The sequence below is a fragment of the Pagrus major genome, chromosome 1 (genome assembly GCF_040436345.1).
Source record: "Pagrus major chromosome 1, Pma_NU_1.0".
NCBI lineage: Eukaryota > Metazoa > Chordata > Actinopteri > Spariformes > Sparidae > Pagrus > Pagrus major.
This window is the reverse complement of record NC_133215.1, coordinates 10,439,107-10,456,821: the sequence shown is the minus strand read 5'-3', so window position 1 is coordinate 10,456,821 and position 17,715 is coordinate 10,439,107. Positions and strand designations below refer to the sequence as shown.

General features: G+C 43.7%; 1 protein-coding gene across 1 annotated transcript in view; it reads right to left on the bottom strand.

Annotated features, from left to right (window-relative positions):
• tll1 (tolloid-like 1) overlaps positions 1 to 7,819 on the bottom strand; it is a 47,731-nt gene extending 39,912 nt beyond the window's left edge. Inside the window, exons 1-2 of the mRNA XM_073464514.1 lie at positions 7,676 to 7,819; positions 5,638 to 6,099 (exon numbers count right to left, since the gene is read on the bottom strand). Of these exons, the coding sequence (XP_073320615.1) occupies positions 5,638 to 5,818 (181 nt within the window). The 5' untranslated portion in view covers positions 5,819 to 6,099; positions 7,676 to 7,819. The remainder of the gene's footprint in view (positions 1 to 5,637; positions 6,100 to 7,675) is intronic.
• Between the last annotated feature and the right edge of the window lie 9,896 nt (positions 7,820 to 17,715).

Here is a 17,715-nt window from a genome sequence, read left to right as displayed (position 1 = left end):
CACAGTGTCAAACACACACGCATACACACATTGCTCCAGTTTCCTTCCTACTGAGGAATGGGGGAAGGGGTGAACAGTAGCTGCAGCTCACTGTCACGACATGGTGGGCTAAACTCTCTGAATGAAAAACTCAAAAGCAAACACACAGTCTACACGGGCACGGGCACACACATTCAGCTGTTTAAGACACATCTGGTTCACCAATAAATACAAAAGTGTTCGTTAAACTTATATCGAAACAGCTGTACGAACAGCTGCATTCACTGAAATGCCACCTGATTCCAGAAACACTGGCTGTTTTCACGAACCTTTCCTAAATGCTTTTTTTTGTGTGTTAAAACCACCAAAAAACTACACAGATTACAGTCCACGTAGAGTTATCTCAAACTACTTTACATTTTAAACCATTATCATTTTGTGCAGAATCGAAACTGACTTTTGTTTTCCTTCACAGGAAGTCACAGGAAGAACTGGAGTTCCTGGTAAGTTCTTAAGCCGCACAAACACACATTAACTAGAGGTTTCTATGGTTCTGCTGGTTGCTACTGACAGAGAGAGAGATGATGGACCTGGCTCTTCTCAACTCTCGGGTCTGTGTGTCGGCAGAGTATGTCTAATACCTGAGGAGCTACAAGTGTAATCAGCTCTGATCATTAGTGCACCATAATTATTACAGGAGAAAAGTTAAGAGACTATAAACTGCGACAAGCAGGGAAAGTTAAATGTACTATTTGGATTGATGTGTCGGGTTCTCTCTTAATTTGGATCCGTTCAGCAAGAGGATTTTGGTCCTGGAGTCCTGTTTGGATCAGGTCCATGAAAACTAAGAAAAAGTTGAAATTATACAAGTAATTTCTTAAGCTTTGAGTTGATAATGGTGACTAACAAAACAATTGTTTTGTCTACTTGACAGTTTTTACTGAGCTGAATTTTATACTTATATTAAATGTCCTGTCCTGTTGTTAAGCCATGTTTTATGTGTTAGTCGAGTCAGTTTAAAGTAAACTTTACTGCACTTAACTGGTAAATCGTAGTGTGGCAGAGTATTTGTGATATTCGCAAATATTGTACTGATATATTATTGTATCTTGATGAAACCTGTGATTTACACCCCTAGAATCATGAAGACCTAAAACACAGTCGCACGCACTTCACAAAAAGTCGGCGCATGTATTGCGAGCTTGCCAACAGCTACAGCTAATGTCCTCACAGTCGGTGGAGGATGTTAGTAGTGAAAAAGTACAGACTATTAAAACTACCAATAATCCCCTCGAATCCACTCTTTTAATCCTTTGAATTTGCTTTCACAGTTCGTACAAACCCAAGATGGTGAACCAAAATGACTGTGATTTTGACACGTAATTAAAATGTTCCTTTGCTTTTAATAGAGCAGGTGCTTCGAGTGGAGCGCCCCCAGTCTCTATAAAAGGTCGAGGCAACTCCAATAAAAGCACAGCAACCAGACTGAAGAAGATAAGGTAAAAATTTCGTCCAACTCTGTGAGCTGCTAGAAACAAATTAATTGCAAAAAGGTGCCTTCATCCATACACCTACAAAAATAAGACAACAGCGACATCATGTATAACCATCAGCACTGTATCTCTACCCAGCTAGCCTTTATCTGAACATCAGAATGAGCTTCAGCCAACATGAAACCACTTCATGCAGGCAGCAGGGTGGAGATCGTCCCTCAAGTGGAAGGTCCTGGTTCAAGCTCCCCATGGAAACTGTGATGTAACTATTGTTACTTAAGTGCTCATGAAGTCAACACTATCACTATCAACTTATTATATACCTGACGGAAAAGAAAGAGTTTCTCGCTCCAGGATCTGGAGAAACATTACTGCAGTTAAGCTGCATCACTGTTGTTTCTTCTGGATGAACAGGCTCAGCTCGTGCACGATGAACAGAATGAAAACAACTATCGCGTTGTTAAATCTTCTTTTTAATTCAAATAGAGCTCTTGCACTATAACATCCGAGTTCAGGGATGTACGCTCAAGAGAAAATGTACATTATGTATTGTACTATACACACTCCTATGATACTCGACTATTGTATTCGAAGAAGAGAACCGGCGGTTGGTCTCTCGGGTCGCTCCTGAAGGAATGACCCACAGCTTAATTCGGACGTCTTGGTTTGTTTAGCTTTCACTCCGTTTTTGCGAGCATTTTATGAGAACAGTGATTTGGAAGGAAGCATGAATGACTCTTGAGCGAGCGTAGGGAGCTCGTGCACGTCCGTGTGAGTGTGTGAGTGCGTTTGTGTGTGTGTGTGTGCGTGCGCGCGTGTGTGTCATCTCCAGCTGAGTAGCAGGATGCAGACAACCAGGAAGAGATAAGCGCGGGTGAATGGAGGGAGCTCTGCGTGTGTGTGTGCGTCTGTGTGCATGTGTGTGTTCACGTAGGGAAATCACTTCACAAAGGCCTGGAAGTGTGTGTTCTCCTGTCTACCAGCGCGGGACTCAGAGGAGATAAGCAGACAGCCAAATATTCCCCTTGTGTTTTCCCAGCAAAAACAGGAGGCGGAATACCAACCACTCAGACCGATGCCACAGGGTCAGGCCTGGAATGAGCCACACGTTGAGCGTAAAAAACAAACCCAGCGTAATGGTCTCCGTTGCGTTATCTCTGTGTTAAAAGGGCTTTAGAGATGGCATGAAGGCATAGAAGTTTATGTACAGATGCAAACAGATGTAGATTTGATCTAGGCTGTGTGAATGACCACGAAGACATACTGCATACACTTGATTTGAAGCGTTACAACTTAAGTAAAACATTCAAGGCTTTCCTGAGGCGTATGACTTATTATTTATTGCTCTCTCCGCTATAACTATCTAGAAACGGCAAACAGTGCCTTCAAATAAAACACAAAATGAAAATATTTGGTAAACCTGGCACACGTGATTCTACTAAATAATTATTTATGGCGTGCTTCTTAAAATTGGATACTCATGTGTGAAATCGCTGTGAGAAATCTACACGTGTCAGCATGAATACCTTCTTTATGTGCACTGATATTTCTCGCAAATAAAAACACTGCCTGCATTTTCTCACCCAGTTATTTTAACCTACAAGAGTCGCTCAGTTACTCAAACATATGTAGACTGACTGTCTCCCTGTAACCTGCCGGGCTTCCATCCAAATACACACACACACACACAAAACACACACACACACGGTAAGGGTCTTAGCATAACTAAAAACCACAGAGTCATGGGATTGCAGTATCAACATAAAATCACCCACACAGGGATCAGTGTAACATGCACATGAAAAAACACACACAGACACACACACTGGGCTGTGTCCAGGGTTGTCAGGTTTGTGTATTTGGTATGTGAGGAATGTGTGTCGGTCAGCATGTGGACACTCAGCGCGCTGGGTGGAGTCCTTATCAGTCCAATGTGTCATCACAACATTAAGGCTGCAAAGTGCCATTTAAATACATGTGAACACAGATTCATAAACACACAGTCAGACAGGCGCAAACAAATAAGAACCTATGAGGAAGATGCTGACTGGTCTAAGAACATCTCTCTGGTCGGGCTGTCATGTCGATGTTTGATACCATGGGGAAGATATTTATTAAAAGAAAAATATAACGAAAAATGAGTTTCAAAATCGTTTCAAAATATCCAGAATCAATATTAGGGGTCGACCGATACTGATTATTAGAAATCAAGAAGACTGAAAACTGATATTTGGGACCGATATTCATTTGCAGTAAAAATGAAACTCTTTGTGTCAAAATTTCCGACAACCAGTGATTAAATAAACCTGAGTGCAATTTACTCAAGTGCTGTTCTTAAGTACAATTTTGAGGTACTTTACTTGAGTCTTTCCATTTTCTGCTACATTAAACTTCCTCCCCACTACATTTATTTGATAAATTCAGTTGCTAGTTACTTGGCAGATTCAGTGTTTACGGGCTATTAATTGTGACGTGTTACCAATCAGATATTGTTGTGGGCGGGACATTATGTGAGAGGTTGTTGCAATGTTAAATTAGTTTATTTTATCAGCAATCTGACAGAAAAATCACAGATACCGAAAATGGGAAAATGCTGAATATCAGCGGCGCTAATCGGCCCACCCTGAATCAATACGTATGAGTATTTCAATATTTTTGACAACACAGCTCTCTGGCAACTTTGCACAAACAGCAGGCCAACAGAAGAGGAGAGCAGAGTTTCAGATTCCTCCACCTGCTCTGTAGGAATGATGCTAAAACTGAAGGAGGGTTAACATGCAACAATAATCCTCACTGATCATTGAGCTTTGCTACACAGTCTGGACAGAGTGGTGACTGTAAAATGAGTGTTTTTGTGTTCTTAAGTCAAAGTTATGAGAAGGATATCGGGAGAATATCTAAAATTCTGAAACTCAGGTATCATATTGGTACCAGAATAAAAAAAATGTTCACATTATAAGTACCGCATACCAACACATACATACAATATGTGGTAAAAGAAAGCAGGATACAAGGACTGCATAAAATCTCAAGTGAATCTCCAGGCTTTGTGTCTTGTGAGACATGAGTTCATTTGGGTGGAGCACACAAAGCCACCACAGGACACACATAAGCACCTATATAAGACCTGTAAAACACTGAGAAAAAATTACATTTTTAATGTGTAAACCTCACCTTAAAGTGAGCGACAACGACTTGTTGACACTATCAAGACGTTAATTCATGATTATTTCTTATAAATGTTCCTTCTTTCTAGTTATTCACACGTTTACTGTTTGTCTTATGAAACCGAATGTGGTTAGACTGTCGTACAGCAGCAGCTCCCAGCCTCCAAGTGTCCTACAACATTTTTATCACTGTGTGTGTCTGTGTGTGTGTGTGTGTGTGTGTGTGTGTGTGTGTGTGTGAGCCTGTGTGTGTGTGAGCAATAGAGAGAGAGAGAGTGTGTGAGCTTGTGTGTGTGTGAGAGAGAGAGAGAGAGAGAGTGTGTGTGTGTGTAAGACAGAGAGTGACAGAGGGAGAGAGTGTGCCTGTGTTTGATGTGTGTGTGTGTGTGTGTGTGTGTGCGTGTGAGAGAGAGAGAGAGAGAGAGAGAGAGAGAGAGAGAGAGTGCATCAGCGCTTGTTTTGGTACAGTTGACTCCAGCTGTTTCTCATCTTCCTTGATGGTTGATTTAACATCTGGACTCACAAACGTGCAAACACAATAACTTACATGCGCACGCACAGCCTCTCTGCATACGCACAAACACTTCGGCCAAAAATTCTGCCTACAGGTGATGCGCACGCACGGACGACTGTGCGCGCGTGCATCCCAGGAGGGCACTGGCTTAGCGGGACCGTCACCGGTATGCACGTGGCATCCGACCGCGGGATCACCACCGAGTCTGACTTATCGGTTATGAAGGGTGGGGAAAAGAGGGGCATCTGGACACACACATGCACGCGTGCACACACACACACACAAATACACACAAACACACACACACACACACACACACACACACACGCTGTCATCTCTCATACACACATACACGTGCCACCTCAGAGCCAGCAGCGCGCTCGAGGGGAGGATCACCGTGACCAGGCGCGCAAAAATACCTATTTTACTCGCGTTATTTAAAAATGATTTAAAACTAAAAAAAAAGAGACAAAACAAGACTCACCAGCTTTGCAGGGGTCTTTGTAGTCAATGGTCTCCGCTCTCTCCTCTTCATAATAATCATAATCTGGCTCCTCGTAGTCGAAACAGTTACAAATAGTCACTTTGCCCCAGAAAGTCAAGCCGGCAAGCACCAGCGTGATCCAGCGCATCTTAGCGGCCAGTGCCGGGGGCACTCGGTCCATCTGAAGACTGAAATAAACGAATAAAGGCCTCTCTGTCGTTAGGTGATGGTCAATCCACTCTCCAAAGAAAGCATCGGCGGCAGGAATCTAACGGGTCATTGTGAGGATCGCTCTCCTCTCTTGACAGTCTCGCCGCGGGACTGCTGTAAGTTACTCTGCCCGGCTCTCCTCCATGCTGGAAGTACGCTGAGGTGCGTGTCCGTCCGTCCGTCCGTCCCGGTGTGTGTCAGTCAGCAAAGTGTCCGCTGAGGAGCTCCGCTGTGGCTTCGCAGGTGAGGCTGCTGTGGGATAAAAACAAGAGAAGAGGGGGGAGGAGGGGAGGGGAGGGGAGGGGAGGGGGGGGGAGAGATCAGGACTGGATGATCTCTGAGCGCAAAGACGCACGGCGGTGTGTCTGCTGCTGCTGCTGCTGCTGCTGCTGCTGCTGCTGCTCACACAAGAAACATCCGCCTCGCATATTTCCAGCCAGTAATGTTGTCTCACACTCTCTCGCGTAGTGCAATCTCTCCCCTCTCTTTCCCCCCCTCTCTCCCTCTCTCTCTCTCTTGTGTCCGGTATTGGTGCTGTCTCTCTCAACCCGCCTCCACACACACACACATACACAAACACACACACCGCCGAATACCTGCACTGTTTGGCCCAAGTGGTGCAGAACCAAAACTTTCTTCTGCCTGCTTTTGTCTCTGATCACTGAGCATTTGCTGCCGTTTTAATGAGCGATGACTGAGGCAGAGGAAGACTGACACAAAGCGCGCACACTTGGACAGCCCACCAAGAAGTAAATACACTTCACAGCCCCCTTCTTATCTCGTGGAGGAGGCGCTGCACGGATCTTCACAGGTTATTGGACCTTTATTCACACTGATCCGTAAAATACAGTCAGCTTACAGTACACACCGGTAGCGGTAAAAGTCACACGGCGGTAACAAATCGGCCCATCAGCCCTGAGACCCGGCGCATAATGGGTGTTATCTGGTTATTCAGAGGCAGGTGCCAAGTAGGTGACAGTCAAACCATAAATGCCCAGAGGTAGCCGCCTATAGCTTGCCTTTGTGATCATGGCAAGTCTGTCCTCATACTTCCTCTGGTCTCCTCGTTTTCTGTCCCAGAAAGAGAGAAACTTGAAAAAGATCTAAGAGGAGTTTCAATGCAATCCAAAACAATTAAGCTTAATTAGGCCTTGTGCGTAAAAAAAGAGCACGTTGGGCACCATCTATCTGGCGGAACGGTCGAGATATAGGCTACAAGCTGGATCTCATGTGCAGGAGAGAGCCTAAAATACACTTATGGGTGATTTTTGAGCTTTATTTCTGATTATTTCTGTTGGTTTTGTCTGCAAATCCTGAGCGCAAGCAACAGAAAGATAGACAGGCAGGCAGGCAGGTCGATGGATCTACAGCCTCTCATTCAGCTATGATGTTCTCTAATCTGTCATAAACATTAACCTTGCCAGCAGTAGGTCGGTCAACAGCAGATGAGTGACTGAGTTCATGTGGGTTCATGATCCTCCACCGCATCACTTGTACCCACAAGTAGCCTCCACTCACTGAGGGAACCTCTGCTCTGCTGTGCGTCTCCGTGCGGAACCAAAGACGCGTTTAAAATGGAGAAAAGAGCTTTTTACAGCCACTTCAACTTGCCGTCTTTTCCCTAAATTTGCACGGACTGTAAAGTTGTCAACAGCCACCCATAATCTCCCAAGTGCACACACACACACACACACACACACGGCAGACACAAGCAGCAGTAAAAATAAAACAGCAGCAGTTGTTGACAGACAAGCGGTGCAGCCTGTGAACACCTTGCCAAGGTAAATCCTCCTGAGACGAGTTCACCCCCCGCGTCTCCACAGCTTACCTGCTGCGTTTACCTGCCCGGTCGGTTTGCTGCGGCGTCACGAAGCGGCCCATCATGCTTCAAACGCGGGGATCTTCTCTGGAGTCTCGGGGGGCCTCCGGTGTCACTCGGTCCCGAACGTGCCCGTCTCCCCCCATTTATTACCGGGAGATTACCGGAGCGCTGTCTCTGCTGCTCCCGACTAATCCTGCCCTCGGGGAGAGGTAGCGGCGCGCTGACGTCACTCTATCAATCCAGCCGCAAGCTGTCCACTACACACGGCCGGGGCATGGACACAAATCCCCTGGAGGCGCACACACACACACACACACACACACACATTCACAGAGTTTATTTAGTGTAGGTCAACACACTCTGATTTTTATCCCAGAAATAGGTGACAACTTGAGCCTGAACAGCCTATTACGACATGAAGCAGCTGAGGAAATTGTTTCCTCAGGCAATCATGAGGAGTTCATACTGATATGAAATTGAACTGGTCAGGGAAAAAAAAAAGGTAATTTAAAGGTGCAGTGTGTAATATTTATGTAAGAAGTTTAAAACATTGAATCAACAACAATAGGTGAATAAATAGCCTTTTTAACCTTATAGCAAAGACGCAATGTGTTGCACAGATAGCCTAGAACGCTAACCAGTTAGCCTCAGCCTGTTTCCTAAGGCCCCGATCACACGAAGACTCGTCAACAGGCTGGAAAAGTGCATGGTGTACCTGTGGAGCAGAGCTACATGCACAACTGGCCATTAAATGTGATTAACAGACACAGCAGCGCGACTCTACGCCTTGCACTTAAAGGTGCTATTTGTCAGAAAAGTAGATTTTTGAGCCTCATTCCCAAAACCGGAGCCCCATTTATTGGATGAGTTGGGAATGAGACATGCAGCGCAGAGAAGAATGCCCGCCTGGCACGTCATACACTAAAACAATAGTTTTTGCTGGCGATGCTTCTCTGGAGACGTTTCTCGGTGTGATCGCCCGCTAATACCTCTTTACCTTAACAGAGCTCGACAATAAGAAATGTCCGAAAAGTGAAATGCCACGTCGGACAAGTAAATCTACAAACAAACATACAAGAAAGGAAATATTCTTACAGTTACAGTATTTCCCCTAATAAACAGAAATATAAACCATACCATTTCTGAATTCAAGTTTCCATCTTTTTCTATAAGGTGAGCTTAACTGCCTTGTTAGCGTACTCATTTCATTCATGTTCAAGAGAAAGAAAATAAAACTCACCAAAATCCTCATTCGTCGAGTTAGAATGAAGATATTCCAGCTCTACATGCTGCTGCGGTGATGACAGAACGCTTTCTTGCTGACCAAAGTCCTGGTCAGAGCCGCTGTAAATCGCCTCTGTACTGTATCCCCTGGTGTCAAACTAGCCTCTGTCAGGCTGAGTTATGATTTCACCCTTGTCTGTTTGTTGGTTGGTTGGTTTGCAGGATTGCACAAAAACTACTGAACAGATTTCCTTCAAACTTTTGATGGAGGACGAGTCTCAGCCCTGAATAGACCACATTAACTGTTGTTGTGGATCCGGATAAAGGGACGGATGCACGATTTTTTTTTTCTCAGCCTCTTGACTTTTTGTAGCGGCAATTAACATAGAAGTGGTTTTGAGTGCTTTGCAAAGTGTTTATATTTCTTGGTTAAGAAAGAAGTTTATGGCGCTTCAACGTTTTGATGTGTCCCTTAATCAAGTTTGTTTAAATTTCTGTATGTGTACAGATTTTTGTCAGCAAAATAGCGTCACAACCACGAAAAATACAGTCACGAAACTTAACGGGTGTGTAGTTGAGGTCAAAATGAAAGACAAGTTCGAAGATAGGTGTGGTTCGAGCCATGATTTCCGAGTACTCATGTAATAATGACGACTACTAAGCAGTAATGGGTCAGAACACAAACATGGTCTCTGGTTTGTTATGAATTTGTCGCTGTGCATGTGTGACCAAACTAGTGTACCCTCTGGAGATTAATATAGCCTAGTTATAATAAAACTTAATAATGCAATACTTGGGGCATTGTTTGTGAAAACAACCTTCTACACAACATCATGTGTGTGTGTTTTTATGTGTGTCTGTGTGGCCTGGACTTCCCCCCCTAAGCAATTGCTCATTAACACTGGAAAAGGCTTTGAGTGGGGTTTGGGCTGCTCCGACCACTTACTGTACCTCTTGTGTGGTTGCCATCCAGCCAATCTATTCAGCAAAATGCTTCCTTCTTAAATAGGATCCAGCTATTGAGATTAATGCTGTGTGCAGGTATTTGTGTCCCTATTTAAAGCATTTATCGATCAGTGCGTCTCTGAAACTCTGTGAAAGTACCTCGCCAGCATTCTGACCCAGCACATTGACCACCACCACCACCACCACCACCGCCACCCCTCCCTGAAACTGCACACACGCTCACACACACTAATACACACACACACACATAACAGGAGGAACCCTCAATCTGAGCAGCAGCCCCTCGAGACTCCCCCAAGTGCTGTGGTCTGCAGGTATCGGAGCACTATTATTAGCTTTGTTTTCCTCAAACACATTTTCCCATCAATTCTATATACAGCGGCTCAACTCCACAAGGTTTGCAGCGTACTTGTTTAACTTTAAAAGGCACATACTCTGCCAAAAGTCTGTCTCTTGAATGTAGAACATTCACAGTATTTTGCAGCTTCACTCAGCATAACCCTCTTCTATATAATGTCCATCAAAATGCTTATTATGCTCAAAACAGTCATCACTTTATCTCTAAACACAACAAGGACGCAGGTAAAGTTTTGGAGCATCAATGTTCAAAACACTATAGTTTTGCTAATACAATGAGCTGTTGACTTGAGACTTGACTTAACTCAGATTCTCAGAAAGCTGCACTAATCACTGTTTTTATATCAACAAAGAGGTTGACGCATAGTGAGAAGGCAACTGAAAAACAGAGTCAGGACAGTGCATGGACTAGTAGGGGTGACATAAGGGCCTAAATCTGGAGCAAGCAGTGGTTATTAAGAAAGACAACAGAAGGTAGTTTTTCATCTTTGTCGTGAGCTGGAAAATAAAGACAGATCTGGTTTTGTAATCTTCTCTTGAGTGGCACCAAAGCAGTCGGCCTGCTACAGGCGGCTGGGAAAGATTACATCACATTTGAGAATTCAAAATACTAATTACAGTCACCGCATCTTTACAGGGGAGTGACTGATGGTCACTTCAAGGTTTTGGCAACAGGTGAGTACCAATTAGGTGAGCTTAATCAGATCACAGGCTGAGAGCCAATCACATTGGCATGAAGGCGATATGAATGAGTTTATCGCCGATACTGAGTTACTGTGGATATGTGTACTATAGGTGTACTGTTAGGGTAATTGTCTGTTTGATAGCATGGCAGACTGACCAAACTTTCTTGTTGACAAACATATTTCACAAATTTTTAACTGTTTTTACCGCAAACGGTCACGGTTTGGTTGTGTTTAGACACAGAAGCTACTTAGTTAAGTTGAGGAAAAGATTGTGCTTTGAGTTAAAATAACTAAGTCACTTACAGAAAGTTCAGTCCCTTAAGTTAATTACATTACATAACTTAAAAACAAATCAATCTTGACATGCACGGGACTCAAACCCATCCAACCACCAGCAACCACATCCAAGTCTTTTACAGCCATGTTTTTCGTTGGTGCTTCCTGTCTGGTGTTGTTTTTAATGTTGTGTGATGAAGCCAGAAATGACTCACCACTACCCACAAACTTTTCCTACAAGGTACGGTGTCTCAAAAATGCGTCTGATGATATAAAGTGGAGACAGAGGAAGGGCAGAAATGTTAGGAACACCTGAGGTAAGAAAAGAAGAAATTATTTTTTCACTCAGGCCTGCTGACTCTGATAGAGCCTTAAGTGTTTTACGAAACACCCCCTGAGGGAGCAGAGGGGCGGCCAGAGACATCCATCACCTTTTGGCTGAAATGCCACAGGAAGACAGTCTGCTGACACAACAGGAGAATACAAGAGAGAATGATAATGCTTAGATATTGTTTCAGTAGCTGCCAAAATGTCAAAGCAGTTTAATTTCTTTATCACTTTTAATTTGATTGGTGCAAAAAAAAGAAAAAAACTATAAGGAGGTATTCTCTTAAAGGAGTTTAAGTTGAAAGCTTTTTCACAGCACTTCATTTATTCACACCTCGACTGAACATGTGATAATTCAGTGTGAAACTTATTTTATTTTTAATACAAATAATGGCTGTTAGTGTCCTGTAATCATGGAAAGAGCACACACACATACACAAACACACTCCTGGACCCTCATACGAGCAATGTTAAATAGTCTCTCCTTATGTAAACAGAAAGAGCGGAGGGAAGACGAGGTACAGGGAGGAAATCCTCTGTTTAAATGCCAAGCTGTGCGTGCCATTCTCTCTCTCCTGCTCTTATTTCCTCTTTTCTGCACCTCTCAGGGCTCAGATTCTCCACCTTCATCTCTCCTCCGCTGCCTCTTGTGTGTTCGTGCATGTGGGCGTGACTGCGGGGGAGTGCACGTGCCAGCTTGTGGCTCACATTCATGATCCTGGTCGTGCTTTAGGAAAGATGACACGGACATGCTTTTGTCTTTGTGCCACCGGAATGAACCGACAGGGGAGAAGAAGAATGAACGCAGGATGCAGGTTGGAGTAAAAGAGAAAATGTCTGTGACTGTCAGGAGGAAAATATGGAAAACAGAGAAATGAATACTGGAAAAGACGACAGAGAAAATGGAATTAACATTATTCCAGTTTCGGTTATACTCTGGATAAACACCTGACTGTGAAATAATGTAGGGCAGTGCTGAGGAGCAGTTGTCCAAGAAATTACACCTTACCTTTAAAGTTAAATAAAAAACATTTACACTCTTTTTGAAACACTAGAACACGCTGTATGCTGTCTTTCTGAGAGTTGGAGGAAAAAATTGTTACCACTTTCCTGTTTGTGTGTTAAGAACGGAGCTGGTGCCGGGAGGTGATTAGCCTAGCTTAGCATAAAGATAAGGGGAAAGAGCTAATCTGGCTCTATCCAATGTGCGAAAATACCCCTTTGAATATATTACCTCCGCCAAGGAGGTTATGTTTTCATCCTTCTCCATTTGTTGGTTGGTTGGTTGGTTTAGCAGCAGGATTACACAAAAACTACTGAACAGATTTCCTCGAAACATTGACGGAGGATGGGTCTTGGCCCAGAACAGAGCCCATTAACTTTTGTTGCGGATCCTCATAAAGGCACAGATCAAGGATTTTTTTCTCACTTTATTTTGCCAGTTTTTCTTATATTTTGTTAATTTCTCAGGAAACAGTGCGTGGATCTTGCTGACAAAAAATATCTGGTGTATTTAGGTGGCCAGTATCTGTGGGTGAGTACAAAGGGGCTGTTGGGCCTTGGCAGAGGTATGCACTCTAGTTTAAGAAATGAGGTACTGGGCTCACTGTTTTAGTCTTGAGTTAGTTCTGGTAACTACTGTCGCTGCCCTGCTCCCATTCACAGCACTACTAAAATGAGATGTCGCTGAGTTCAATACAAAGACGACGTCCTATCAAACCCTTCAATCAAACTATATTGGACGTACAGTAGGTTGATATTTATTTCCAGTTGTGGTGATTTCCTGATGCTTCTTCTCGCCTCTTCTTGCTTCCAGTATTGCGTGATGAAATTTCCCTCGGACACAGGTAAAGCTGAACCCACCCAGTTCTAGTTTGACCCAAAAACATTTGAGCTATTTGTTCATCTGGACGTTTGTCAAACGCGGCAGAAGGAGAATGACATTTAGATAAAAGACCAGACGATGCTGAGTTAGATTTTAGTGAATTGAACGGTGCCAGAGAAAGAATTGTACTGAGAGAGCAATAACGCCATAACAGACTGAATCTTCCTGTTCACGCCATCTCGCTGCTCTGAATGCCGAAGATGCTGTGTGTGTGTGTGTGTGTGTGTGTGTGTGTGTGTGTGTGTGTGTGTGCGTGTGTGTGTGTAAATGTAGTCCCTTGCTGACACAGCACTTCTTCAGGAACTTGGGATTGTGTGTGTGCGTATGTATGTGTGTGCCCTGGCCTCTGCTCCCTGCAGATATGCTTCCTTTCAGAGAGACTGTAGAAATAAGCAGCGAGGACCTTAGACTCTGTGTGTGTGTGTGTGTGTGTGTGTGTGTGTGTGTGTGTGTGTGTGTGTGTGTGTGAGTGAGTGAGTGAGTGAGAGAGAGAGAGAGAGAGAGAGAGAGAGAGAGAGAGAGAGAGTGTTGAATTTCTTTAAAAAGACTTTTCAGCCCCACCAAGCATCTTTGGTACACTGAAAACGATTTATTTCCCCAACTTGTGATAAAATTTAATGTGGAATTATTTGACGTAAAGCGTCTCACAGACTCACTCAGTCATGTTCGGCAGATTCGTCGCCAGAGAGCGGGGGTTGTTCTACACCTGTTAACCTGCACCACCTACAGGAGAAGAAAGCATCATCAGCAACAGTTCAGACCGTAACAGCGCATTCACAATTACAAAGAGGCAGAGAGGCTCTCTCTCTCTTGTTCGTCTAAAGCCTGAATCTTGTAGGGTTCAAGCTATAAGTTCCCAAAGAACGATTCATAAGCAGCATCTTATTAAAGACACTTCTGCATGACATGCTACATCCTGGTCTTCAATGTGTATGTGGAAAAAAGTTCAAGTAGGAGACTGAAAAACTGATAAATGGTTGTCACCTAGGTCAACTTCAGTTGGGGCTGAAGACTACAAACTACATGTTCAGCAACCTGTGCTCCTCCCCTGTCTGATTTCCCCCCCACACCGGTCTCACATCAGCCTTTTTAGCACTGACCTGTTCCCAGTGTCTCTCCACCTGCACCACATCCCCTCATTAGTTTAGTTTGTATTCAAGCCTGTGTTGTTCCCTCACTCTTTGTTGGTTCGTCTGTTTTCCATTTAATGTGCTCCTGTGCCTGTTCCCCGGTCTGCATGTGTTCCCCGTGTTCTTGGTTTGTTTCTCGTGGTTTTCTGGTTTGTCCTCAGTTTTCGTATTATTTTTGTTTTTCTTTGTGTGCCTTCTTGTTGTTCGTTGTTTTCAACCTGTCTGCCTGTGTGTCTGCATTTGCTAATGTGACAGCCGCGACACCCGTCAACACGTTGACGTTACGACCCATGACTACTCAGTTGTCACAGCCACATTATTACATGAGTGTCCGCAAACTCAAACTATGACCATAGTAACTCAGTACTCTTGGGTCGAACAACACCCACCTTCAAACTTTGCCTTCATTTTGATCTCATTTCAACGCATTGATGAAATCTTTCCACAGAGTGACGGATGCATACAGAAACATACATTGTCAATACCTGGCATGATACTCAAAACCGCTTCTGTGTTGGTAAAACATGACCAGCACATGACCAGCAGCAGGTAAATATTACACTGACAATACCTGAGAGAAAAACAAAAACTATGTAGGATCGAGCAAGCAAATACAAGAAGTTTTGCTATGATGACTTAGAGATTTGCTGTCTCAGTGTCGTTGGCAGTTTGCTCGGCTGATACTTGGCCTTATTTCATTCCTAGCTGAAAGAAAAAGAAACCGAGCAGAGGCACACACACACAGCACTGAATGACGAGGGGATGTACTGTTGTGTGTTCTCAACAGTTCTTAATGTTCTCAAAAAACCACTAACTCCACATGCAGTTTTTTGGCAAAAAACAAGTCAGGCGCCACTTTGAACTTCTCGGAGTTGGTGGGCTCTGAAGGGGAAACCACACTCGGATGAGTAACGCTGACAGAGTTCATAAACTCCACTTCCACAGCCACTTCCTTGTGATGCAAGAGCTCAAATCCACATCAAAGTAATGATCGATGACCAGGCGGTGGATCCTCACAGAGGAGCTGCAGAGACTCATTCAACACTCATATTCACCTCAGGGACTGAGTCCTCTCAGTGAGTGTCAGGTCATCAGCACACTACTGTCATCTGCAGGTTTACAGGAGTAATGACAAATGAAGATAGACTGCTGTCACACTGAACTGCCATGTCAGAGTGTAGAAAAACAGCTGATAGCCATGACCAAGAAAGATACTTATGCAACAGAAACACTTAGATACATTAGAAACCACATTACAGATGATGTATGCTATCAAAATGTGCAACATCTGTACTGTTGTCTGACTGAAGAGATGTCAACTAGAGCAACTTTAAAGATTCTGCCGATTATTGTCGATTATTAGATTAATCATTTGTCTATAAAACATCAGAAAACAGTGAAAAATACCCGCCTCCGTATCTGAACAGTGTTTATATTCAGATCTCTTGTTCAACAGTCGAAGAAGCAGCAAATCCTCACATTTGAGAGGAAACAAGCAAATGTTTTCGCATCTGTGTTTGGAAAAAATGACTCGAATGATCAACTGATCATCACGTTTTCTTGCTACGTGTTTGAGCTCTAATATCAAAATGTCAAAAATAAACTCAATAAACTGTCTTTTCTTCTTCTTTAAAGACTGAGGTTACATGATGTAGACTCTAACATCAAACTCGACTGTCTCATCAGATTAATATCCTTCTTTGTCTCTCTCTCTGTCTCACCAGGTCTCCTCTGTGTCCCCCACCGTCCTGAAACCAGAGCAGCTTGATCAATGGTATTGATGAGGAGATGCTAATAGCAGATGCTAATAGGACCGGTATGACTAATAGGCTGAGGGGGCCATTGATCTGCAGAGTTAGCATCTAATGCTAAAACAGCTGATTCAACTGCATAGTTGGACTAAAAGTGCCACCCTTGCTCTGTGTGTGTGTGTGTGTGTGTGTGTGTGTGTGTGTGTGTGTGTGTGTGTGTGTGTATGTGTGTGTGCCAGGAGACGAATACTTAACAATACACTCCTGTAACAATGCATTCCTGCTTTAGGCTGAACAATACCTGCACCGATCACACAAAAGGACACCGTAAGGTTTTAAGTATATCTTTACATTTAGACAATAACTGATAATTGGGATTGTGGGCGGTAATGACATGGATCAATCTGGATAGACCACAAAAAGCGGTTCTGTTCTGAGCCAAATAAGCGATGTGAAAAGGTTCGTGCTCTTGAAATGTAGGTTTCACAGTGAGAAAAAACTAAAAGAGGACATGTACTGTCTATGTATACCATTCAGCCACAACATTAAAACCACTGACAGGTGAAGTGAATAACAACAGTGATCTCATTTCAGCAGCATCTGTCAAAGGACGGGATATATTTGTCAGCTGGTGAACAGTCAGTTCTTAAAATTGATGGTTTGGAAGCAGGAAAATGGGCAACGAGGAGTGCGACTTCGACGAGGCCCAAATTGTGATAGCTAGACGATTGGGTCAGAGCTTTTCCAAAATGACGGGCCTTGTGGGGACCTCTGACCAAAGGTGGTCCAAGGAAGGACAACCAGTGACGCAGAGACAGGATAATGGGCACCCAAGGCTCAGCCAAAGCTAGCTTTTCTGGTCTGATCCCAGAATGATAGATACATGTTCAGGACTGGTTTAAGGAACACGACAAAGACTTCAAGGTGTTGACCTGGCCTCCAAATTCCCCAGATCTCAATCTGATCGAGCATCTGTGTGATGAGCTGGAACAAGTCCGATCAATGGAGGTCCCACCTCTCAACTTACAGAAGGAAAAGGATCTGCAGATGCTGAGGACGTGCACCATGTTAGGCAGTTGGTTTTAATGTTGTGGCTGATCGATGTATTCATCCCGTTCAAACTCTGAAGCCATTATAGGCCTTGTGATGAGTTAACGAGCTCATGGAAAACATCATCTACCCCATACCACCTGTTTCCTGACTGGTCACTGCTGTTTCTCTCTAAGTCAATGTAAACACCCTGCACACCAGCACAGGTGTTTTCAGTTATGATTTCTTAAACTTATTTAACTCAAGCCATGTGAGGTCACCTGACTCCATGTACATAAAAAATAAAGATGCAAAGCAAACAGAAGAGTCAGAGACATGTCAAATAAACATCTAATCAAGCAAAAAATGAAATTACCTGTGTCTTTTTTTAATACCCACACTAAATCAAATTAGT